The sequence below is a fragment of the Lycium ferocissimum genome, chromosome 4 (genome assembly GCF_029784015.1).
Source record: "Lycium ferocissimum isolate CSIRO_LF1 chromosome 4, AGI_CSIRO_Lferr_CH_V1, whole genome shotgun sequence".
Classification (NCBI taxonomy): domain Eukaryota; kingdom Viridiplantae; phylum Streptophyta; class Magnoliopsida; order Solanales; family Solanaceae; genus Lycium; species Lycium ferocissimum.
The window spans coordinates 7705001-7731719 of NC_081345.1; the positions used below are offsets into that span (position 1 = coordinate 7705001).

The 26719-nt window shown below is 37.2% G+C and overlaps 1 protein-coding gene across 5 annotated transcripts; it reads right to left on the reverse strand.

The window, feature by feature from the left end:
- Positions 1 to 71: 71 nt before the first annotated feature.
- Positions 72 to 25798, reverse strand: LOC132051492 (uncharacterized). 5 transcript variants are annotated; one of them, XM_059442592.1, is made up of 26 exons: positions 25430 to 25798; positions 25239 to 25339; positions 17341 to 17551; positions 16230 to 16311; positions 15466 to 15596; positions 15302 to 15372; positions 13231 to 13333; positions 13001 to 13137; positions 10954 to 11127; positions 10407 to 10609; positions 10171 to 10314; positions 8983 to 9071; positions 8538 to 8685; positions 8377 to 8426; positions 7244 to 7299; positions 6200 to 6280; positions 5910 to 6073; positions 4542 to 4711; positions 4253 to 4310; positions 4092 to 4164; positions 2235 to 2336; positions 1996 to 2092; positions 1787 to 1915; positions 1488 to 1711; positions 1212 to 1352; positions 72 to 483 (listed from the first exon to the last, which is right to left on the reverse strand). In XM_059442592.1, the coding sequence occupies exons 1-26, from the start codon at positions 25605 to 25607 to the stop codon at positions 301 to 303; spliced, it is 3300 nt and encodes a 1099-aa protein (XP_059298575.1). In that variant the 5' UTR covers positions 25608 to 25798; the 3' UTR covers positions 72 to 300. The 5 variants fall into 5 exon arrangements, with proteins under 5 accessions (XP_059298575.1, XP_059298571.1, XP_059298572.1 ...); XM_059442588.1 differs by having other exon boundaries at positions 15302 to 15596; positions 25430 to 25797; XM_059442589.1 differs by having other exon boundaries at positions 4542 to 4708; positions 15302 to 15596; positions 25430 to 25796.
- Positions 25799 to 26719: the final 921 nt, after the last annotated feature.

The following is a 26719-nucleotide window of genomic DNA, read 5'->3' on the forward strand; positions in this document are numbered from 1 at the left end:
TAGTATGATCCATCCTCAATTCTTCAAACTATAGGAAATAATAGCAGGCAATTGTTGAAGTACAGCATCAATTTAGTTTCTAGAAATCTAAAATATATTAAGACTTAACTCAAAAAGTTACTAGCTTATGCCACAATTCAGTTGGTAAAAACTTGCGCCTGGTATTTACATCGGTAAAATAGGAGAAAACTAGCATAACCTACCAATAGCTCATGCTTATCAAAGTTGATTGCACATTTGTAGCTGAACTTTACAAGGGCATATAACTGAGTAAACAATGGCAGCAAAGAACACAAGTATTTACACAGAGATCAAACATACAAGCAATCTCTGGCACATTTTCCTTACATCCAATGAAGGATCTGAAGAGCATATATCTTGAAGCAAGGCTCTGGCCTCCACAAGGCCACCAGAAATATTCTGTAAGACTGCCTCTTCGCTCGCCATTAAAGATGCTAGTAACTTGGCACCAGCAATCCTCTCCTGGTCGAAATTAAAGAAAAACATGATAACCAAGAGTATGAAAATCAACTCTCAAGACATGCTTCCAAATATTACTATGACAAACTTCTTGGCAAAAGGAAACCACAGAGAAAGGTAAGCGCAATGGCGAAAGTGAGCAGATAATAGCAAGTGATGCCCCTTTTTTACCACATCAATAAGATGCGGAAGTGACAGTTTCAGTTCCATAGGGTGACGCAATGGAATGAAGGCACTAGATAGAGGCTGACCAAAGATACTACCCCACAAAAGCACCAAGACTCTCTGTGGTCAAGGAGAGAGCCTTAACCAGGATCAGAAGATTAGATGCTTTATACAAACTTGACCTTCTAATTCCAAGGAAGAGCAAATATTGTCAAAAGTAATAACCTGTTTCTTTTAGGAAGAATTGCATGATTATGAGTAGTAAATTCAAGTTTAAATGAATCATGAGACAAAAAAATGGATGCCCATTTTAACACAAGAAGAACATTTCCATGCAAGTTGGAGACTAATGCTTCAATAAAACTTCCATGTTACATGGCATTTACGTCATGGCTCACTATTTGGAGGTACTTGTGCATATGGATGCACCAGAGAGCAAGTAGGCCTTTGTATTCATAAGGTGGGGAGGGATATAGTGGTTCAAGTACATAGAGCAATGATTAAAAGAAAAGCCAAAAGTTCAAGATTAAACAAGTAAAATTATAAAGCAATGATTCTCAAAATACCTTCTCTGATCCTTCTCTAAGCGACTTTAAGGACGCTTTGAGGAGATTGGAAGAGTAAGGAAGAACTAGAGACTTGAGATGGTACACCATTGAGAAAAAAACTTGGATACATGCAGACCTGACTTCTGGATCTACAATATCCTGGAAAAATTGCAAGCATTAGAAACCAATTACAACTGTCAATTTCAATTAAACAGTAGGTGATTTCCCAATAAAAGTTATACTGATGATAATTAATGAAATGAAATAGGTGATAAGTACATAAGTGTAGAACACCTCGACAGAATGGAGGACACGAGGAAGAACTTTGGAAACAAATGGTTTCTTGATAGCATTAGGAACCTTTTGACAAACGCTAATCAGCACATTTGCCATGCACAACCGAAAAGAGAGGTGGGCTTTTGCCACCTCATTTCTGCCCAACTTAACAGATCTATCTTCATCACAAACCAATTCGTGGATCACATAACTACAGACCGAGCTTTTTGTGACAGAATCCCCTGCATATGATCCACAACAGTCTCTTAGCAAAGCAGCAAAAGGTCGTTTGCATAAACTTAGAAACAAATACCAACCTGAAGAGACAATGCTCGGCTCAAAACAAACCTCACTCGATATTGAGTTCTTGACAGCTTTTGTAGCTTGCAATTCAGTGCACAGCATCAATGCTAAGCAGTCAATGCACCCATGCTGTGCCTTTGAAACTGAAGAAAAGAAAATTTAGCAGTGATGACAATTAAGATTTAACATGAGAAGTAATGTAGAAAAAACATCAGTTACTTACTGTCATCCCCATCCATCGAAGGCCATAATAAAATAGTCTCTATGGCCTTGCGTATCCGGAACATGTCAGGATGCGCATATGCATCTGTGCCATTTACCTAAGACAGAATGTTTGATGGACTATTAGGATTAGAGCCCCAGCAGATAACTTTATGTAGTTAGCAAGAGAGAACCAAGACAAACTTGAAAGTTCAACACACATGTCAAAATTTTTATAACTGTCGTAAGAAAGATTATTACCAAGAGAGATGTGCAAATTGAAAATAGACAAGCTTTTATCTTCAACAAATCCTTGGCGTTAGTGGCATTTTTCAGTTGATAAGACATTATTGGAATGAGAACCTGCAGAATACAGAGGCAGCAAATGTTGATTTAGACATTGCAGAATTGGGTGTGTGCGTGTGTGGTGGGGCGGGGGTTTGGCGGACGCAGACCATATGAGGACTTAGGACTACATAATAGATTAGAAGTAACAGTTAATGCATACAACCAACACATAATCCCTGCTATAACCGTATAAAAGTTATGATGCTCTTAGCAAGCAGTGTAGAGCATTATTAATTATAAAGCAGGCTACTGTAGCAGATAGCCAGTAGCCAGTCTAGGACCCAAAATTGACCATTTCTACGTGAGGCAGTCACTGCTGATAGTCCATCACTCATACAAGTTAGAATATAATGATCAGTATATGAATTCAACAACCGATAATTGTTGCCTCCAGTTTTGATGTTGTTGGAGCATCCAACATCATGGTCATGGCTGACACAACCTCAACCCGGCCAAGACTATAACATGTAAGAAAGTATATTTGTATAATAAATGCAGTTCATAGGAAGAGGAGAAGGGGACACTCCATCCCAGTGTCTTTAAAAGCCAAAAGCGCAAAAAAAGCGACAATGTTCATGGGGCTTGAAGTGAAAAGCGAAGAGTGAAGTGCTCACTTCTCTGAGGTGAAGGGTATAATTTCCCCAAGAAAAAGGAAAAGAACCAAGAAAATATCAAAACAATAATCAAATTACAATTGCAATAATTAATTTTAGAATCCGAAAGACAAAATGATGTTGTCGGTATTAACCCAACTCCTCAAAGTTGAGATCCAAAGAACCAACCATTTTTGTTTGAATCACTTTGCGTGTCATTGTCTGAAGCGCACATTTCTCTTAAGCACATGGTTTCACCTATGAAGTGATAACCCCTCGATTGCTTCCTTGCTTTAAGCGACAAGCCTATGGCTTTTTTAATAACATTATCTAGCATTGGGACCTAAAAACTACATGCCCAGCAACAAGTGGGGCTTAAGAGATGGTAGACCATCGGGACCTGTGGGATGGTCAGTTGCACAAATTTAAACTATTTAGCTTAAGGTCACGGGCCGAGAAGTAAGGAAAACATGCCACTGTAAGCCTTAGCTAAAAGATATAGACAAAACGAGTTGACTGCCGGAGAACAATGCAGCTAAAAGATAAAGACAAAACAAGTTGACTGCTGGAGGAAAATGCATTAACTTTCTAGATAACAAATATACCTTCTTTCATCATATGATCTACAGGGTATCTACAGCAATCGGTTCAGTGAATATGCAAACAATGTTCTGACCATGTAAATTGCTAAGAAGCATTTCACCTTGCAATTAGCACTACAGCTATATATTCTACTGCACATGCATCCATTTAGCAATTCTTGAAGTCAACTTTTGGCGCATTAAAGTTGCACGTCTTCAATCAATTCAGCCGCATAATGACCAGAGAGAGTTAAAGTATGATCTCTCAGCTGTCGTAAATCATCATTCTCAAAGCAATGCTGTGTAATTTTACCCTTAAAGCGCGTGTCAACTATTGGCATCTCATACTTATCACAAACGCCTTTTCAATGAGTCAAAGCTAGTGTTTTCCGCATTCAACAATTCAAGCAGGCAAAGCAACTTTAGAGTAAAAACAAACACGTAAAGCTTGCACTCTAGAGGTGTAAAAATATGCAGCATTTCTAGGTACTTTAGTCCCCATATGCACCATTTTTAGCTATTTTATTCCCCTCTTAGGATTCTGGAGTTGCTGTCATATATTTCGGTTAAATTAAATAAGGGGTAATAATACATGCCTTTGGGTGAATTCTCCCACACAGCTCCGCTGCAAGTCTACGAACATCTTCAAATTCAAACTTGCTCAATGCCCTGAAGCAAAGAGCACAATGGAGCAATCAAATGAAGAAATTTTAAAACATCGTAATTCACAACCAGAAACATTAACTTCTGGAAGAACCTGTTGATCAGAAGACCAGCCACACATTCCGTGCTTTGAGTTCCCAAGCATTCATCATCTGGAGGTAATCTCAGTTAGATTTGTGGATTTTGGGGAGATTTTTTTCCCTTTCTTTTTTTTCTTTTTTTTTTTTTTTTGGGTGTGTGAGTTGTGTGTTTTTTTGGTGGTGGGGGTGGGGGTTTTGTTGGGTGGGGGGGGGGGGGGGGGGCTTGCCAGCAATGTGGGCCGTAAGAGTTAAAATGGTTAGAATATAATAAAAAAGGTTATAACTAATAGTACCAGAGTGTACCATGTGTAGCCAGTTTGGTTGGAAGTTCGTCATACAAAGCATATGAGTTGAGATTGTTGAATACTTGCAACGGAAGCAACCTCATTACGAGCAATGGGCAGAGACGATTAAAAAGATCAAGCTGTCGTTCTTCAGCATCATAGTTCGGATACACACCCTCATCAAGACTGCTGGAAATACAGTCAAAACGGTCAACTCTACATCCAAATGTTTAGAGAATAAAATTCCGAAGAATATAGACTTATTTATTTATGCAGTGAGTATTCTAGTCCTATTCCAAATAAATAACTTGCATGCTCGCTGCACACAATCTACAAACTTGGTGAACTAATAAAAAGAAAGTGTTAAGAGGAAACTGGCATTTAATTCAAACATTAAGCAAGTGTCGATGCGGGGCTTACAGTAAGAAGTTATACCATATCCACCTTAATTAAACAAAAGCCATATACACAGATATTAAACAAAAGCCATATACACAGAGCACTGTACTCACAGCTGACACGGACGAAGTACTTTCACTAGTTAACAATCCAAAATCTACATTTATGGAATCAACTTCACCGTATGTCTCAGAATTAGCTTCTATCACTTAGAAGCTAAAGATTTTATAGAATATTCTATTAATTAACATCAATTACACTTTGCTATTAGTTACAAAAAGAAGTACTTATATATTATACATGACTTCAAATTATCGTTTAAGATTATTACCCCCTCACTCCTTCACAAGTTATCCTAATCTGATATTGCACAAGTAGAAACTTCATTATTTATTTTGGAAAAAAATCTAACTGGTAATATCTGAAAGTTCCTAAGCATATGAAAAAGTCTCTTTATAACCGTTCTTAGACAACTTGAAAGGGACGTACAGGTTGTTACTTGTCTTTTCCCCTATTGTAGCATATTATGCTATTGTGTCAGAAGTACACTACTATGTACTAACATACCATATTCCTGTATACGTGACTCTTCTACAACCAAATTACTAAGCAATCGCACTAGTCAGTCAAATCAAGAATAACTATTATCCTTGTCAAAAAACAAACTACTACGCCTCAATCCCAAATATTTTGACTTGATTAAGTAACAATTTTAGAAGAAGCAATCCTTATAGGACTCTTAGGCTACATACGATAGGGTAGATGATCAATCTCTATACTAATAAAAGTAAGTATTCTATAATTAGATGCAGAACATCCTAAGGTACCTATATAATATTCTATAACTTATTTAAGTACAATGAATCTCCACACACATTCTCCTGATATTCTACCACTTACAAAAGAACCTACCCGGACCACGGAAATGCTTATAACACGTAGTTACTTCCTAAGTATAGGAGTAGGAAAGATAAGTAGAACAACTCACTCCTTCTGCCTTCTTGAATAAGAAATAAGCCTTTGAAAGACAAAATCTGCTACACTAGCCAAGTGCTCGCTTATGGAACTTAGGAACCTGACTATTACTGCGTTCGATGGCTCAGCAAAAAGCTTGTCTATCAGTGGTCCAATCATCACCTTCCAATCTTCAACCTACAAGAAGCTCAAATTAGGCATGTCCGAGCGGGATCTGAAGAAATGCAATATCCTAGGCAAGCAGTACATCTGTATCATAGAATAACGAAGAGTTTAATGATAACATTATCTGCTTAGCCATACATCCATCCTAATTGATGCCTTGCTGTAACTTTTACCGCTGTGCACATTGTACAACGAGAGTACAAGAAAATCAAGAAATAGCTGAACAAGCAAAGATCAAATCAATTGTCATATCTTTTTCATGATTCCATGTGCAAGCAAAGAGTACTGATGACAACATATGACAGATTTCAAGTGGGAGATAATATTACATCAACCAAGAGGCTGATAAATGATCAAAGCAACAAAAGCAAATTCGAAGAAGTTTGCCCAGAATAAAGGTAATAGGCCTTCTGAAAGGTGCAGTTCAGATTTGAGATAATCACTTTTTCGAGGATTCAATAAGTACTTGCTAACCCAAAAACACTTCATGAAAAAAAATTGAGAATGAAATGCAAAACATTGATTACTTAGACAAATGATATAACAGAACTAGATTACATTGGTAACTGAATAAGAACAGTCAAAAGAATGGGGGACCAAATAAGAACAGAAGCAGTTGTCTTGGAGCAGAATAGTAATTCACTCGTGACTGCAGAGAGAGAAACAGGTCAATGATAAGTTGCTTGGACTCGGGTGCGGGTATCCGATACGGGTACGGATCCGAGCGTCGAATTCGGCAAAATCTGAATTTTAAGATTCGGGGGGTGCGGATCCAGTTTTAGATACAGGTACGGGGATTCGGCTAAGAAAATCCAAAATTATAAAAATAGAGCTATAAAGAACACGACCCCTTGAATTCTTGGTTTCTCTCTGTTTGGCCTGAAACATGAAGCAATGAATATGAGACAAAAGGACTATAATATTGAAGTTATGTCATTTTTATGTCATTTCCCATGTCTGAAATCTGTTTTCTCTTTCATTTTGAGAAATCAAAATCTCAATTTCCCCCCAAATTTGTCCATGGACTCCGGTCAAAGTATCCGAAGTTGACTGACAGTATCCGAGACATATCCCGCCCCACGGGTGCGGCATCAAAAATGAAGAGTCCGCGAAACTTAGTCATAGGGTCAATCACAAGACATGAGATGAGTATTAAGCAAAGTGGAATAAACTCTAACTAACCATTTTCGACCACTCGAGAAGCAGCTTCAGCACTCTATCAATATCAGGTTTTTGTCCTGAAAAGTAGCAAAAATAAATCAAGGTGCTTTCCAGTAGTTACAAAATGACTAATTTTTTCTGGAAAAGAAAAACAAAACACAAGAAAACAAAAGGAATACAGTTGATGGAGAAGGAGAGGATTGCATAAAGAGGACGAGATGTAATTACAATAAAGGAAATTACTATCTGCCTAGAGCCTCCCAACTGCACTCTACATGTAGAAGTGATGCACACATTGTTACCAATCTCCAAAAAACAAAAAACAAAAAACAAAAAACAAAAAACAAAAAACAAAAAACAAAAAAAAAAAAAAAAAAAAAAGGACAGAAGTGATGCACACAACAGACATAATCGTTGACTGCAAAAATACTCGAGAAACCACCCTTCCCACGCAAGCTATTTTGGAACGTTTTAGTAAGTAAAAATTCTTATATTTCTTTCTACTCAAACTACAGATCACCTCAAACAAGCAAAATGGAGCTCGAAGGCTTGCAACAAAACTTCCAATGGTTTGAGTACTTCACAGTAACCAAACTTCACTATCTGTGAAGTTTATACCTGAGTATAACCTTGGGGGATGCATTGGCATAGGAAATTCCATCTGCAAAATGAACCCCCAAGAAGCACCTTTTTTGTTCAAAATACACAAATCACGTAAATTTCCTAGGCATTAGGGAGAAGTACGGAAAACTGTAAACATCAAGCAACCAGGAACCCCTAAACGCACTCATTAACAAACCCGCCACCAAGAGCTTCAAGTTATTCTGTCACAATTACAAAGGTATCCCTTATATGAAGTTGCTTTAAACAGAGAACTTTTGAGGAGATACTATTTTTTAGGTTGAAGGGATACCAGCGAAAAAATGATTCTCAATTAACTATGTTCCTATTTAGAATCAACGTCTTTCCTCATTATTCTATTTGACTGTTACAGATGACCATTATTCGCCTGTGGGGTTTAAATCTGATGATGCTTGGTGAACTCTATTGAATTCACTAGCTGTGCACTTCCAACCATCTCCAGAGCAGCTTAAGGACAAAAACTGCAACTTCGAACAATAACATATGTCATACACAGCATCAGTAAAACATACCTTCTACACCATCAGCAGTAACACATTTATCTGGGTTCTGAGAGGGTTTGCTGCACAAACAAATAAGAAGTTACAATAAAGAGAGCAAAATTACTCTTCTGTTTCATTGCTGCTTACTTAAGCTTTTGTCATCACTAAAAATTAAAACTATTATATTATACCTCAGACAGTCGAGCAGCATGCATATAATATCAGGATTATGCTTGTAATTCTTCAATAATGCAATGAGTGCGCCACTTGCCAATGAGTGTACTCTTTCAAGCGGCGAGTAAATAAGACAAACTAGTGCAGGCAAAGTAAATGAAGGATCTGCAGCGGTAAACAAAAATGTCATTGAGCAGTCAGCAATTTTGTTTTGGATGCCAAATGGGAGAAGGAGAAGCCAGCTTAGATGCTTTCTCTAAAGATAGCAGTTCCAAATTTAAAGGAGGAGAAGAGAGACCTGATCGGCCAATAAACACAACAGAAGTGGGAGGTTAATATAAGACCAAGAAATGAAAGAAGAACTTTCCCTCAAAAGTTATGCATCACAGTAAAGCATCTTCCATAATATACCCATTGCACAACAAAGACAACTGAGCTAAAAGTCAAAAGGTGGAACCTTACCTATTAAAGGAATCAAATTGGAAGCCTGGGTATTAATTACCATTTGTTCATCTTGGAGAAACTCCAATAGGTGGTATGATAAATGCTGCCTGTGAATTTCGCAAAGACAGCCATTAGTTATTCTGTTAACTAAATTTGAGGGAAAATCAAAAGAATTCTGATGTAGAAGCATTTTTGCTAAAGGAACAGTAATTTTTGTATTTTGGAATAGTTGAACGTACAGTGATTTATCTGTGCACCTACTGTTCTATAACGGGTTTTGTGGCGACGTCATATTCATATACTATTCAATCACGGAAAGCTTCTGACACCAGTTATTTTCTTTCAGGAGAGAAATCAGAATGATGATAATTTGAGTAAATATACCTTCTGTTGAGTTACATATGGTCCATATCGGATATATAAAAGTTATCCAAAGGGGTTTGTAATGGTGCTACGGTACTCCATCAATTGTCCTAAGATCTTCACATGGGATTAGTGCCACCATATTGTAAGTACAGTCTCACACTTTTATGTCCGCAGTAGGTCCATATATAAACAAAGGATCGGGCAATACACATGTTGACATGTATTAAGTTACATATTGTCCAACATTATGTTGCTCGGACTCTCCAAAAACGTTGCCGCACCCGTGTCGGATTCTCCAAAAATGCACTACTTTTGGAGAATCCCACACGCACCCGTCGACGACATTTCTGAAGAGTTCAAGCAACATAGGTCCAACATCAGGAACATAAAGGCATCAAAAGGAGTTTATAATTGGACTGAGATACTCCACCCAATACCTTGAAGCTTTCGGTTAAATGCTCAGACCCGGATAAATTTCTAAAAAGAAGGTAACAAGGTTGAGCATTGAGTATGTCGGTTCAATAGATAACTCTTCTACACGAAAAATCTTAATATAACAGTCCTGTATCATGACTCAATCTACACTTTAGCATGCTCTCAACAGGTAGAGAAATCTCTTTAGAAGGATACTTCTAAAATTCACCTCCCTAGTTGACTTATTGCTGCATCTCCTATTTTGTGCCGACACTTCGATTAGCAGTTCAGTCAGGGTACTCAGGTTCCTATGTTTTTTTTTCCTTATCTATGTTGTTATTATATTTCTTGAACATTGTTTAAGGTGCTAAAAGGTGAAGCGCAGTGTTAATAACTAAAAGCCGATAACAGAAAGCAACATCATACCACATAGGAGGAGGAAGCACAGTATCTGATTCCATAGACATATGGATAAGATCTGAAATGAAGTCAACAGCATTTCTTTTCTGTGAAACACTCCCCGAAATAAGACGCTTTAGAATTTCTTCCAAGCACTGAGTATCTGAGGATCTGGCAAAGCAATGATTGACATTTCTATTTAATCATCGAAAATACATTTGGAAAGATTAAAACCAGTGTACATTATAATAAAATAAACATACATGGAGCAATATTCAGCAAAAAGCTTGATAACAGCTTTTGCTGCACTGTCTCGCTCATCCAAAAGGTGTAGTAACATTGGCAGTACAGCGTTAATTTGTCTAAGGTCTGCGGAATGTTTAGACAAACTACTGTTTGTCCTAAAAATGACGGCTTTGAAGATGCAGAGTGAACTGTCAATTACTTCATCGTCTACATTATTAAGCTTCAAATATAACGACACAAAAAAAAAAAATGTAGATTATTCAGCATTAGCAAAAAATCGTAGTAATTCAACCAAAAAAGTAAAAATACTCAAAGAACAACCAGAAATGTTTAATTCAAACTCTAAAGAACAGAAATGTTTAATTCAAACTCTAAAGACCAGAAACATGCTAGCTCTCTGCTGGTTAGTCAAGCAACTTGATCCATTACTCCAGACCGCATAACTAGGAACCATCATCTTACTGGAAAAAGTTACTTTACCAAAGCAATTGCTCCAGAATCTCAGACAGATCCTAATCTTAACAAAACCAAAGGTTGCAAAGGTCTTTATTCGTGTAGCTCTACCTGAGATATGATAGCTTGAGATAGCCGAGATCCGTATTCCTCAATGGTAGTTTCAAACTGCTTTCCATTTAGACGGCCCAACAGAAGGGCAAGGCAATTCAGGAAAAATATGATGGTCTCTTTTCCACTTTCTTTATTTCCAGGGGACTCTTCAGCATAGTTATCTGCATAAAACTGCAAGTTTTTCCCTTTAAATCTGGACTAAAATAGAGAGGAAGGACACAAGAAGAAGAGAATTCACAAATTCTGATATACAAAAAAAAAGAGCGACTAAATCAAGAGTCAGGACACTAGAAACGAAACTAATTCTTATGTCATGTTTATCTTCTTTCTGTTAGTTCAAGAGTACTTTCATCAAAGGTGATCACCAAAGAAAAAGAAGCACCAATTAAGTAAATTCCAGAAGAACTTATCGATGGGTATTCAAACAGTCAATGCAGTTAACAACTGGCTATTCAGATGCTAAATCAAAGTTTCAAATTCTCCCAACACAAAACATTCAAACTAGTTCAGCTTCCAAACCAAAACTCTTGATTATACGGGCTTTTGCAATACAGTTTTATCTTTCACTGAACTTAACGTATTCAAACTTAAAAACTAGTATCATGCGTCAGAATTAAGTAAAAGGAAGAGTTCAACCTCAAACTTGAAAGCAAAAAATAAATTCGTATCAAAAAAAATCTAACCTTCAGAAAGTCAGAGCAAACTCTCACCACTAGAGATTAGGTGTTGTGGTTGCACTATTTAGATGTTTATGAGAGACAAAGAAAGGGAGGGAAGTTTCCAAGAGCTAGATATACTGGAGAGACAGAGATAGAGAAGACAAAAGGAGCAAAGTGGTGGTACTGACAGGCAGAGACAATGAATTTGGAGCATCATGTCAGAGAATGAGAGTAGCTAAAACTATAGTTTGAAACAGATGAAAAAAAGGTGCTAGAAAGGTGGAAAAAATGACTCTGAGATGGCGTGACCAAGTTAAATCCTGGTCCATAAATGTGTTGACAACTGATGACCAAAAACCTACTTCACTACTTGGACAAACGTCTGCTAAAATGCTTTAGTAGTCTTTTTCTTCTTTTGAAATGGACTAGTCAGGTATTTTGCTATGTTGCTCGGACTCTCCCAAAATGATGCCACACCCGTGTCGGATCCTTCAAAAATGCACTACTTTTGGAGAATCCGACACGCACCCGTGTCCATTTTTGAAGAGTCCGAGTAACATAGGTATTTTGTTGAATCAATTGAGAGCTTGGAGAATCCATAAATGAATAAAATACCCAGAAATTCAGTTCTTTAAATACGTGAACCATCGAAACAACAGAAGCACTACTGAGTCGGTTTGCCAGTTTCTTGGGTTTAAACTGAATAAAGAAACAACAGAAGCACTACTGAGTCGGTTTGCCAGTTTCTTGGGTTTAAACTGAATAAAGAAGTCCTAAATGCCCCACATAATTCAGATAATGCAGATTGAAGTTGTATTCTAGCCACAACTTTTTACTAACTGGCACTTTGTCCTACAACAGGAAACTAGTTTAAGATAGGACATCCATAAATTAATGCTCAACAATCCAAGTCTTCTAGATAAATCTATTCATCAAGTGAATAGGCCATTTTTTTATTTTCCTTTAATTTTTTACAATGGTGGCATCCAGGCAAACTTGCGCACACCTCCACCATTACGCCAGGTACCTGCTACCTCCCACCAGCACAGGTATTTGATGAGTTTGTCTACCAAGACTTAGGCAAAGGAGAAGAAATCACCTATATTTTTTGTTCGTGCTGGGATTTGATCCCTGATCTCCAAGGTTTTCACCCATTCATTGACCTTTAGGCCACACCTTTGGATGCTGAATAGGTCATAATTTCAACCACTAGAATTACTTAAAACCCATTTCAAGAAAAATAAAGAAAGCAACAATTTAGAACTAAAACAACAAAGTGTCATGCACTAAACACTGAAATATATCAATGTTTAGGCCAAAGAGACCAAATGCAAGAGGAAAGAACAGAAGGTCAAAGGACTTCATGTGGTAATAGTATAGCAAACCTGAATCCCGGATAAGTACTGCTCCAATAATTCTGTATATTGCTGAGCGAATTTGTGATCTTCCAAGTGCAACAGCATGCCATAATGTTTCCAACAAGAAGAGAGTAGTAATACTCCGCTCTTCAACATTTCTGAATCTGTCTAAAGTAAAGATAGAGGGCGTATGGTGAACAAAACAAAGGGGCTATCATAGTTGATCCAGCCACTGAAAAGGATGAAAACTGTAATACCTGCCTTGGTTTGTATGTGAATATAATTTTCCTGCGTCCCCAGCAACCACCTATGAACTCTCTCCAATGCCTTCGCATGCAAAGGCCTGCTTTTTCTGCTCCACTGCATGTCAACAACTCCATATGTGAAAAATTGAAGCATTTGACAAGTAGCTTTTGAGAGTTCCCCCTTCCCGACAAGGTTAAGATAATAATCTATAAGAAACATTACAGGAACCTTTTTAAAGTACTTATTATCTGTCAAGATATCTATAATCACATTGTTGTGCATTCTGATTTACCAGATCTAAGCAAGTTACAATTCGCACATAAAACTTTTCATCTGACCAACTTTTTTAGTTTGATAGAAAGAGATTTTTTACAAGCAGAACTTACTACTACCGAGTACCAACAGAAATTGACATCAATTGGTTACACCAAATGCCTTCAAGTAGGGCCGTTCACGGTTTTGGTTAAAACCAAAACCAAACCGAAAATTTAACCAAACCGAATAAAAAAACCGACATTTGGTTTGGTTTGGTTTGGTTTGATTTGGTTTTAAATTTTAAAAACCAGTAATATTTGGTTTGGTTATGGTTCTATTAAAAAATAACCGAATAAATAACCGAACCGAACCAAACCGATAAATTATATACATAAATTTTATAATTATTTATATGTATAATATTAGTTTTTCATAAATAATTACAAATATTTTATACCTTTTAATCATTAATTTGATTTTTGGTCTACTTATTTCACATGATTGTTTAAGGCCCATGTTTTTAAGAATATGTCAAAGCCCATGTCTTTAAGTCTAACTCTTTAAGCGTTAAGTGTAAACCTACTAACAGAAGCTCACGTTAGAGTCCAATGTCTTTAACTTAAACTTTTAGCCTTTCTTTGTCAGCCATTTGATTTTAGGTTGTTTCTTCTTCTTTTTTCTGAATTTATACCTTTCTTTTTTCTTGTCTGAATGGGTCCTAAACTTCTAATATTTTTCATATGAAAAGGACGGAGTTGTAGATTTGGAGGTTCCTATACAAGATACTTGAGAACATCAAGATTTGCCGCAACTCAAGCACATGGTAATGCCCTAATACTTCTTTCATGGGTAATCCTCCTAAAAGCGAAAAAGAACAACTCCTTGTAGTCGAGACCCTAGCCTTGGGGATAATGATAGAAAAACATCTCGAAGCTTGGGATCATTACACACGCTTTTTTAATAAAATGGGAGAATTGACGGCAAAATGCAAACGCCCAAAGTTTGGGATCATTACACAAAGTTTTTTTTATTTCATATATTTTCATTTTAATTTTAGGTAGTCTTTATGTTTAATTAATATGTATGTTTGTAACAACAACTAAAAGCTCCAATGCTCTACTTTATTTCCAGGTATGTATTAAGATGACAAAAATGGGTACAAAAATTGAACACTACTAAGTTAGTTTTTAGCTCTATATGTAATAGTTTAGCAACTTTGGGTAACTTGAGTACTACACTATCACTAATAGTGAAAATGTTTCTATGATGTATATTGTTCCACCTTAAACTATAAATAAAAGTTTTCGTTTGAACCAAAAAAAAGACATGTCTTTTTCAACTTTTTAATGTTTTACTGATAAGTCTCATGGCTGCTAGTCATAAACCGAAAAATCGAACCAAACCGACAATAACCAAACCGGTGGTTATTATTTTATTTGGTTTGGTTATGGTTTTAGACATTTAAAAACCGACTAAATTGGTTTGGTTATCGTTTTAATCAATAACCGACCCAAACCGAACCATGAACACCCCTACCTTCAAGTTTATTGACAAATACATGACTAATAGATTACTGAGAACTAGCTGGACATAGAACTAGAAACCAAACGCTCGTTTTTTGTAAGTTTTGGATAAACATGAAAAGAAAGACTTACTAATTTGAGATTATAACTAATCCCTAATCAGAAATAGGTATACTATAAGATGTTTCATGTTTAAGTTGAAAAAATGAAATAAAATTCATGGCCAAACTGGATAGTAAAGGATACTCAAATATAACATCCAATGAAGTAGCATTGAATAGATAAAACAAGTTATGGAACATACAGCTGTAAGTCTCTCTACAAGAATTATGAGATTATCCAAATGGTCCCAAAGTAGCAACTTCATTTCCATGCCTGTAAAATCTGAGGATTTACTGACTTTGTTCACTTTCTTCTTAGTCGAAGTAGAAGGTAACAACGTGACCGGGCGATTTCTTTCACCAGTACCAGCTGCCTTTTGCTTGTCATCTGAGCAGCTGAACACTGAATTAGTTGCTAATGCCTCTGTAAGAGAGAGAATTAGATCAGCAGCAGCCACTGAAAGGCGAGTCGGCAGCTCAAATTCCCCCTGCGCTGTGCTACAAATTTGAAATAAGCAAACTTAGGCATGTGTCTTTGTTAAGAATGTAAAATAGGTCAATAAACACTGTGTGTTTCAGAAGCACAGTCTAAGCTCCCACAAGCCTTACAATATTCATGCATTTTTCTTTTTTGTGGGTTTTCTAGATAGGTATGGCATTCTCAAATTATGACATTTTCAAACAACTCAAAGTAAAACAATAAGACTCCCATCCAGAAAATTCCTGTACTTCAGCCTTATATATTTTCTGATGTAGATAAAACGAAATTCTTTGATCATATGATATGAAGACATGAGTTTTATATTATTCATCGACCATAAAGCTTAGAGCTAACACAAGTTTAAAGGTATCTGGAGCACTACACTCTTTTGTTTGGTAGCAGTAAGATTTCCAAATTCAGTTTTCTTTTTTTGATAATCGTGGTGTCCAGGCCAGCTTGCGTGTACCTCGACTAATTCACGGGATACGGTAGCTTCCATTCAATTTTCAATAGTAGCAGTGAGATTCTCATTTAGTTTTCTGTAAAAATTAGCAACACTGAGCAACCAGTAACAGATAAGCGTCTAATAAAAAAGGAAAAGCGCAAATGACAGATGATAGGAATGGAAGAAAGAAAGGAAAAACGCACACCTTCCATCACGTACAATAGCCACAAGATGGGACATACACATGCAGAAAATCTTCAGAAGAGCATCGTATCTAGCTCGAATCCCTGTATTAATTAACAAAAAACTCAGTAACCTAAAACTTAACTGTTATCAAGCAACAAGCTTAAAAATATTCTCTGATCAGACAGTGGGAAACAGGTACCACAGAGCAAAAGGATATTCCATTCCCACATTACAAAAACCTCTGTGATATCCTTTTTCATTGGCTTAGTTTGATAGGCTGCAGTTAAGATAGAGCTGATAATTATATATTAATTTCTATAATGTGTACACAGAAAGCAATTATAAGATAAGTTTGAAAGTTTTTACAAATAGAAGTGTGATTCGTGAACATTTGAAGAGGTCAAGAGAGAATCAAAGGACCAGCAAGGGTGGCTCAGTTGGTTGAGCATGGGACTTCCATAATGGAGGTCTCAGGTTCGAAACCTCCTGCCTATAACAGCACGGAGCTTCTGGGTCGAGCTCGTCGCACGGGGCTTGTTTGGTGCAGGTTATCTCTCTTGTGTGGTTTGTGGGCTATTGCACAGGAGTGTGGTTTACCCTGTGCGCACCCGAAGGGTAGCGGCTGCGGGTTTCCCTTGTCATCAAAAAAAAAAAAAAAAAGGGGAGAATCAAAGGAAAGAACTTTCTTTTGAGGGAAGTTGACACATTTTATTTTGGCCCCAAAAGGAACTTCAGGTGAGGTTTGGATGGCCCATGGGAATTGAATGAGTATAATTACGAATAATTACACAGTTGGACTTATTTGTCTGGCCGAGTAATCATTTGGCCAACGTTGAATTGACTGTCATTGAAGGAGTGCAATTACACACCCCAACTTTCAAGGGAGGGTTACGAATTCGTGGTAAATACATTCAAAAGGTGACTCTTCAGATTTCTTTTTTGTTTTTCAAATACAAATTTTTAGTTGAAATTTTTTAACTTGTAATCATTTTGACTTCCTCTTGCAGATAGGGTTACGAGAAATAAGAGATCAGCAAAAGATGTGGATTGCATATGAGTACTACAATTCAAAATGAAAGACAATTGCTGCCGGGTTTAAATAGAAACAGAATTTAGGAAGATCAAGTTACCATGTGTAACGAGCTTGTCCATAGTAACCTCAAATTCAATAAGACTTCGTGCAAGGGTACACCAACCGAGGGATATATAACGATCCTCTTTCCTTGTTAAAACGGCCTCTAGGTCATTTGCTAGAGCTTGGAAACATATTTCGTCCTCAAAAAGCCAATTGAGAAGTATCATCACTTGGTTGCCATGTTTTGACCCCGTAAATCTCAATGACTGGCAAAAGTTTTATCCATGATGACAAAATAAAACAGCACGTGGAACAAGTAAAAATATATATAACAGGCTTTTGAGCCCAAAAATGGAAAAGGATGAGCATATGCAAATAGTTGATGACAAATGCAAGAACATAAGCTAGGAAAAGAGAACAGGCCATTAGTCAAGAACTTAAAGCTAAACAATTTTTTATCCACTTCCATCTCCAAAGCCTTTTTCATGTACAATAAAAGAGTGGTTCTATGGTAACAACATTCTCTCAATAGAAAAGGAAAAAAAAAGTCATGCGACAGACTAAAAATGTTAGTGACTTTGTGGCTCAGGCACATGATGCAATGTGGATATTTCACTAAAAAAAGTCATGCGACAAACTAGTCATGATGAGAAAATATGCTGACCTTTACCTTCTGCAAGAAAGAGCTTCTTGCTTATGATCAACAGCAAACACTTTGTTGTTGTGGAGTATGGACAAATTTGAAATTAAGTCCTAAGTGAATGCTCCCCCTTTCCCCAATTTTAAGACACTTATCTTTTTCAGAATCTTCCAAACTGGTTGACACCATTCCATACCAACATGACTTTCACCATTTTCAAGAATTTAAATTTTAAAAAATATTCAACTTTCAAAATTTCAAACTTTGATATCACCAGATGGTCATCCGATAGGAATATTTGGTACGAATGGGTGGAAAGAAGCCGCAATATGATGAGACGTTCATCCATGAGCAATAAGATCATGGAGTGGATCTGTTTCACTCTAAAAGAAGCTTCAAAAGATCAGAAGAATGTGGTCAGGAGATGGAGAACTAAGGACCACATGACAGAATATTTTTGTACTAGAAAGTACAATGCTCATGGCAGATATCTGAGCGTTTTGTCCTTACAAGGGGAAGGAAGGTCGGTGTTAATTATCCCAAGCAGCTTTGAATGCTGGCTGGAAAGACATTGCATTTAAGATAGAAAGGTTCATTAAATGCTCCCCACGCAAGGAGAGATGGTTGAGCCTCCGAGAATCACTGAAGCAAACTACCCCTATGCAAAAGCTGTTAAAGAGAGTAAATGGCAATCAAAAAGCCTTCGCGAAGCTACTGTCAGCTCTAAGGAAGGTCACATCTCTATCTCTGAATCATCTGGATCAAAGAATGTTGGTTTGCTGAATAGATGTGTAGTTGGGCATCTGGGGAAGAAAACCTCAGAGAAACCCACTCTATCAGACATTAGGAGGTGGACCTCTGTTAACTGGAAAACAGCCATCGGAGTGAACATTTATGAGATGATGGATGACCTATTTCTATTCGAGTTCCCTAATAGAAATATGGCAGAGAAGACACTCCAAGCAGAATGGAGATGGAAGAACTCTAAATTTTATTTAGAGTGGTGGAACCCCATAGCTGGATGCATATCTAATGATACCCCAGTTAAAAACACTTGGATCAGAGCTATCGGAGTCCCCGTTCATCTTTGGTCCCAAAAATCTTCCAAGAAATTGGGGATTTGTGTGGTGGGTGGATTGCTACGGAGGAAGAGACTGAATTAAAAAAATCATCTAAAATGGGCAAGGATTCAAATAGCAGGCGACGGTCGGAATACACCAAGCGAGGTAGTCATCGAGAGAGATGGTGTTAAATTCTATATCCCGATCTGGGTGGAGAGACAGACAAGGTTTGACCTAATTTCACATTCAAAAGAAGAGGTCATCGGAAAAAAAGAGAAGGCAGTCGCTGTTGAGGAGGAAGAAGTCGCAGAACTGGACCATGCAAATACCCACTGGACAAATCGATCAAACCCTATTAAGGACGTACTTGACAGTCGTACTTTTAGGGATTTGGTGGGAAATCACGTGGGCAGTACTGGTGTTACAGCTGGCCAGATTGAGATGGAAAGAGCACGTGACCCACAGGTGGAGGGTTTAATTGACTTCTTTTCTAAATTGGGCCTTTTACTTGGGCCCAGAACTGCTGATACTCTTATAGATAAATTAGGGCTAAAGTCTGCAGCCAGACCTGGAAAGTCTCTTAAAAATAAGCTTGGGCCAGATCTAGCAGCCCAAGTCATTTTTAATGATATTCTGGTAAAGCCCGTGGAAGAAACAAGAGGAGTATCCTTGGCTGAACTACTGGAATTCTCTAATCCAGATCAGAATCAGGCGATTCAACAAGTGCCAAGTGAGACTTATTCTTATTCAGAAGATGTGATGCATGCAGAAATTTCGGGGTAAGGGAAGAGCCAGAGGAAGAAAACGGGGGAAAATTCCGAGAGAACGATGCAGAATTACATATGATCGAAGAAGAGGGTCACAAAGACACATATGCGGATGTGTTGCAACAACAATATTCCCCTTCTACTCCTACTTCTAACAGGATATTAGTGGACTCTTCACGTATTGACTCGACGAGCAGAGAATTGTCGACCTACGTTAGAAGAAGCTCGAAAAAGGAGAACAAACACGACTGGTGAACACCAGCGGAGAGATGTCTATCACAGTAATGGAGGAACCAAAGCTTACTTGCGATACTGCAGAATTGGGGAATTGTGGGGAAATCTGGGAAGTTGAGGATGCCGAACCAATTTTGGTTCATCAACAAGATGGATGCTCAGACAAAGAAACAGATACGCCTATTTGGGTCCGCCGATACTTACTCAAGCTAAATAAATTGTTTGGAGTTGACTTTCAGGGGCACGAAGAAGAAGCCATGGAACTTCTCTTGCAGATTGATAGTAGTAGACAAGCAAGGAAGATGGAATCAGAGATTAATAGTAAGAAGAGCAGGTTCAAGGGGACACAAGAACTGAAGGGATTGGCCTCTTTTGATGTTAAATTCAAAAGTAATGGAAACAGGAGCAGGGGAAGGGCTTTAACTTTAATTGATCAATGAAGCTCAAATTAGTCACATGGAATGTGAGGGGATTAAATAACATGGATAAGAGGAGGTTGGTGAAGAATTCTATTCTTGATTGGGGTGCAGACATTATATATGTTTGCAGGAAACAAAGCTTGAGGGGGATATAGAAGATGTTGTTAATTATATTTGGGGAGGAAGATGGGCAAGTTATGCATGTCTAGAAGCCAGTGGAACTGAGGTGGAATCATGATGATATGGGATAGAAGGGTATGGAAAGGGGAGATTTTTCAGATGTGGGTCATATACTTTGACTTGCAGATTTGAAGGCCAGTTACAGAACTTTGAATGCCATATTACAGGGGTGTATGCTCCAAATTGTGACATTGAAAGAGAAGAGGTTTGGTGGGAAATAAGTGCTGTCAGGGTTTGATAGAAGGCCCATGGGCAATTTGTGGGGATTTCAATATTGTTAGATTCCCGACAGAGAAAAGAAATTGTAGGAAAAGGTCCATAGCTATGGTGGAATTCTCAGACTTCATAGAGGATATGAGTCTTATTGATCTTCAGCTAGAAGGAGGTCCTTATACTTTGGTACAGAGGGGACAATCACACTAGTGCTTCAAGAATTGACAGAATCCTGATCTCTGAAGAGTGGGATGACAGTTTTAGCAATATTAAACAATCTCTCCTTCAGAGAGTGACATCTGATCATGTCCCTATTGTTCTGCAATGTGGAGATTGGGACCAACCAAAGTCATATTTCAAATTTGACAATTGGTGGTTGAATACTGATGGCTTTGTTGATAAAATTAAGAGCTGGTGGACAACATTTGACTTCGAAGGGAAACCTGATTATATTCTAGCTTGTAAATTGAAGGCTTTGAAAGGTAAACTAAGAGAGAGTGGAGCAAAAGCAGCCAAGGCAACCTGAAAGTACAAAAATCAGACCTGCTTAATCAATTGGCAGTACTGGACAGTGTACTAGAAGTAAGAATTCTAACTGAAGGGGAAATGGAGGAGAAGGCATCACTATTGCTGAAGTATGAAGATCTTCTGAAGAATGAAGAAGTGGCCTGGAGGCAAAGGTCCAGGGCCATCTGGCTCAAAGAAGGAGACAAGAATACAAAGTTCTTTCATAAGACTGCCAATGCTCACAAAAGGTGCAACAACATTGATCACTTAATGATACAGGAAGAATTAATCACAGATCCACAGAGAATCAAGAATGAGATAGTAGATTTCTACAAAACACTCTACACTGAGACTGAAGAATGGAGACCTGCAAGCAATTTTGGGAATTGTCCAACAATAACTGAGCAAGATAAGAATTTGCTACAAAGCAGATTCGATGAGCAAGAAGTTTTGGGGTGTTTGAAAATGTGTGCTACGGACAAGGCACCAGGACCTGATGGCTTTACAATGGGATTCTTTTTCAAATGTTGGGAGGTACTTAAACAAGACATCATGGGGGTGTTTCACAACTTCCATTCCCATGGCCTATTTGAAAGGAGTTTCAATGCAACCTACATTGCCTTGATCCCTAAGAAGAATGGTGCAAAGGAGCTGAGGGAATTCAGACCTATAAGCCTAATAGGCAGCATTTACAAGATTATTGCAAAAGTCTTGACTGAGAGGCTGAAAAAGGTGATGGAAAAATTGGTAGATTCTCAACAAATGGCATTCATAAAAGGAAGGCAAATAATGGATGCCATACTAATAGCCAATGAAGCAGTAGACTCAAGACAGAAACAGAAGAAACCTGGCATCCTTTGCAAGCTAGATATTGAGAAAGCATTTGACCGTGTGAATTGGAACTTCTTACTAAGCATGTTACAACAAATGGGATTTGGAGTACAATGGGTTAAATGGATGAAATTTTGCATATCGACTGTCAGATTCTCAGTCATCATCAATGGTTCTCCAGAAGGATTCTTCTCTGCTCAGAGAGGTCTCAGGCAGGGTGATCCCTTGTCACCTTTTCTTTTCATAATAGCTATGGAAGGTTTGAACAACATGGTCAAAACAGCCAAACTTAATGGGTGGATTAAAGGCTTTGAGGTAGCCATGAATGGACACAACATTCAGGAGATTACGCATCTTCAATATGCTGATGACACCTTAATTTTTTGTGATGCAGAAGTGGAACAACTGAGAACTTTGAGAATTATACTGGTCCTTTTTGAAGGCATTTCTGGGCTGCATATTAATTGGAGAAAGAGTCATCTCTTCCCAATTAATGAAGTAACAAACATGGAGGATTTAGCACTGATCTTGGGGGAGAAGTGGGGACTCTTCCTACTACTTATCTTGGCATGCCACTGGGGGCCAAGTCAAAATCTACTGGTATATGGAACAATGTCCTGGAGAAATGTGAAAAGAAGCTCTCAAGATGGAAGTGTCAATATTTGTCAATGGGAGGAAGGCTCACTCTGATTAACTCTGTATTAGACTCTCTACCAACCTATATGATGTCCCTTTTTCCCATTCCTGTGGGGGTCATTGAAAGATTGGACAACATAAGGAGGAACTTCCTGTGGCAAGGTAAAAAAGAAAAAAAAGCCTATCACTTGGTCAAGTGGGAAGAGGTAATTCTCAGCAAGGCTCAAGGTGGATTGGGAATTAGAAATTTGAAGAATCACAGCAAAGCCCTCAAGTTGAAGTGGTTATGGAGGTACTCTCAAGACCCTCAAAGCTTATGGAGCAAGGTAATCAAGGCCAAATATGAAGTAGAAGACAACTGGATGACTAAACCAGTGAACTCAACTTATGGAGTTAGTCTTTGGAGGTCTATAAGGGTACTATGGCCAGCTCTAAAGAGTCAAGTTTCAATCAGAGTGCTAAATGGTAACAGGACATCCTTCTGGAATGATAATTGGCTGGGGAATGGAGCTTTGAAGGATCTATTCTCTGACATATATGCTCTAGCTCATCACCAACAGAGATCTATAGCTGAAATGTGGTCACCTCAAGGTTGGGAATTGATACTCAGAAGAGACCTGAATGATTGGGAGATAAGTAGAATGGTTGAGTTCTACAAACAACTGGATGACTTCACAGGAACTCAAAACGGGGATGACACATTGAGATGGCAGGGACATAGTAGTGGAAAATTCAGTGTTAATGCAGCCTATAAAATGATAAACCAACCAACACCCCAAGTCACCAACTGGCCCTGGAAGCATATTTGGAAGACCAAGATACCATGCAAGGTTGCATGCTTCTCATGGTTACTGGCAAAGGAAGCTGTGCTCACACATGAAAATTTAAAGAAGAGGAACTGGACTATGTGCTCAAGATGTTTTCTCTGTGAAAAAGAAGTAGAGACAGTTGGTCACTTATTTTTGCACTGCAGGATAACTGATCAGCTATGGAAGATCTTCATTAATCTCAGAGGCATAGCCTGGACAATGCCTAGAAAGATTACTGAAGCTCTCTTTAGTTGGGAGGCAGCTGGAGCTGGAGCAGATGACATAAGCAGATGGAAGATGGTCCCTGCTTGCATTTGGTGGGCAATTTGGAAAGAAAGGAACTCTAGATGCTTTGAGAACAGCAGCAACACAATGCAGGAGATCAAACTTAACTGTATTAAGCTTTTTCTTTTTGGTGTAACCAGATCTACCCAGAGGATACTATATCTATCCTAGACTCATTAGGTTCCTGTTAGAACTGTAGACTGGTTTACTCTCTTCTGCTCACTTGTAAATATGGTTTCACTACAACCCATGTACTGTTTTGTGTTTAATACATACAACATGTTACCTTCTCAAAAAAAAAAATTTCAAACTTTGATGTGATATTTTTTTATCAAACTAACTTTTCAGTTAGTTACTAAATTTTTCTTCAGCCTTTATTTATATAAATACATAAGTCAAAATAACATCTGAAACTCTCCGTCCATTCAAAAACTACCGTATAGAATGGGAAGTTAGGGAGTTTAATTTACTCTTCTATCCCATAATGTTTATCATTTACAGGAGTCGACGTTGAAAATATTGGAGCAATGTTAAATGCAGATAAAATCACTACTTGAAAATAATATTGTAGAGATTTTTTTCTAAATGATATCAAATAAGCTTAACAAAAATCATGGTTAGAGTTTAATATACTCAACTCTTGTAAAACTAAAGCGACAGATATTACGGGAAGATGGAGTATTAAACTAATCAATATCCTGGACTGAAAACTTGAAACATGGAAAGAAACAACAAGGAGAAAAGAGCTTCAAGTTTTTCCTTCATTTTATGGACTACATTGAAGCTAAACACTATGACACCATTTCGTAAAGAGTTAATGATCAAAAACACACCTGAACTATCACTTTTTCGCGAATTTCACACCCCAGCTATTAGTTGTTCCCTTTTTCTACCTAAACTATCACCATCTATGTATAAAAACACACTTTGAAGCTAATTAGGCCAACTATCAGTTGTTCCCTTTTCCGACCTAAACTATCACAATCTATGTATTAAAACACACCCCGAAGCTGATCAGGCCAACTATCAGTTGTTCCCTTTTCCTACCTGAACTATCAACTAGGTGTGTTTTAATACATAGATGGTATGATCTGCGTTTACCCTATGCGCACCCGAAGGGTAGCGGCTGCGGGTTCCCATGTCATAAAAAAAAAAAACATAGATGGTATGATGGTTCAGGTAGGAAAAGGGAACAGTTGATAGTTTGGGTAGGAAAAGGGAACAATTGATAGTTTGGGTATGAAACTCGCAAAAAAATGATAGTTCAAGTGTGATTTTGACTATTATCTTTTTAGTAAACTAATAAGTAGCGAAACCTGAAAACTTCAACAAAAAACAAAAAAAAAAAAAAGAGAGGTGTTTGATTCTTACATGTTGAATCATAGGAACAAGAACTTGGTCCAAAGATGACTTCTTTTCAGCAGCATCCTTGATATACTTGAAGAGAAACCATAATGACTGTTCCAAAGAAACTGAAACCAAAAAAAAATAAAAAATAATACCCCACTAAGCAAAAAAAAGAAGTTTTTCATCTAGAAAACTCAATCAATGTATACACTTACCAGCAATAGGTGCAATTTTAGGAGAAGGGTTAAGATGAGAAATGGTATGTAGAAGTTTGTTAGGCTTAGAAGTAAGCAAAGTGTTCATAACACGACCTAATGTTGCACTAGTCATTGAATTCGACGACTCTGATATCAGTGGCTCTGAAGTTGTGTGCAACACTAACTGTTCTTCCATTGCTACGATGTGAAAAACAAGTGAATTGATTTTGGAAAATTACTAGAATGGGTGAAACGGGAAGACTCCACAAGAAACTCGAAGAATAAAATGACGAAATACATAGGAAGTTACCAATTAATGACCTTTCTAGTTTCTAGTCCCCTAAGTATTGGTATTTTGTCTATTGGATCTCCACTTTCATTTTTCTTTGGTCCCTGGACTAATGGCTGGTACTGAGTTTTTTGCCAAAATTAAGGGTCTCTTTGGAAAGCCACCTAATAATTGGAATTGGTGTAATTACTAGGGTAGGTGTTTGTTTACTGTAATTATAAGCGTATTATTTGACTGTATAAGTGTAATTATATAGTTAAATTAAATTTAAAATACAAAGTTAATTATCAAAAAGTAAAAGTTAACATTTGACAAATATGTGCTTTTATAAATGATATTAAATTTGTTATTTAAGATACATATTTTATAAATAATTATTTATTTATAGCTAAAATTGTAGAAAATTGGCATATATATTTCAAATTAACTATATTTTAATTTAATTAATTAAAAAAACTAAGGCACATATTTTGTAAGAATATAATGGACCGCATGTTGGATAAAATGATTAATTTTTATAAATATAATGCAATAACATTACTCAAATAATTGACAAAAAAATAATCTATCTATTCTAACTGAATAATAAACGGCATGAAATTCCAACCTTACATAAAGTAAGTTGCAACATAAATTAAGTAAATAAAAATCTTTTAAAAATAAAAAACATAAGCATATAACCTCATTCAACAACGAAATTCTAATTTAGTAATATCACTTATTACAAGCCAAGTTTTTTAATGACTCATCATTTCTAATATTAGGAGGTGTAGTTACAAATGCTAGGATAATAACGCGGTTACACTAAATAAAGAAAATAAATAAGAAATGAAAAAACACAAGCATATTACATTGAATCACAAAAAGTGAAGGTTGGGAAATGAGAACAAGTAAATGCAAGATCAATAATGTTAAAAAAGTATAATTTAAAAAAAAAAAAGTAATAGTAAAAAAAGAAAAGAAATTAAAATAATACAAAAAGGAAGGAAATTAAAAAGTAAAATTATAATTACACAGTG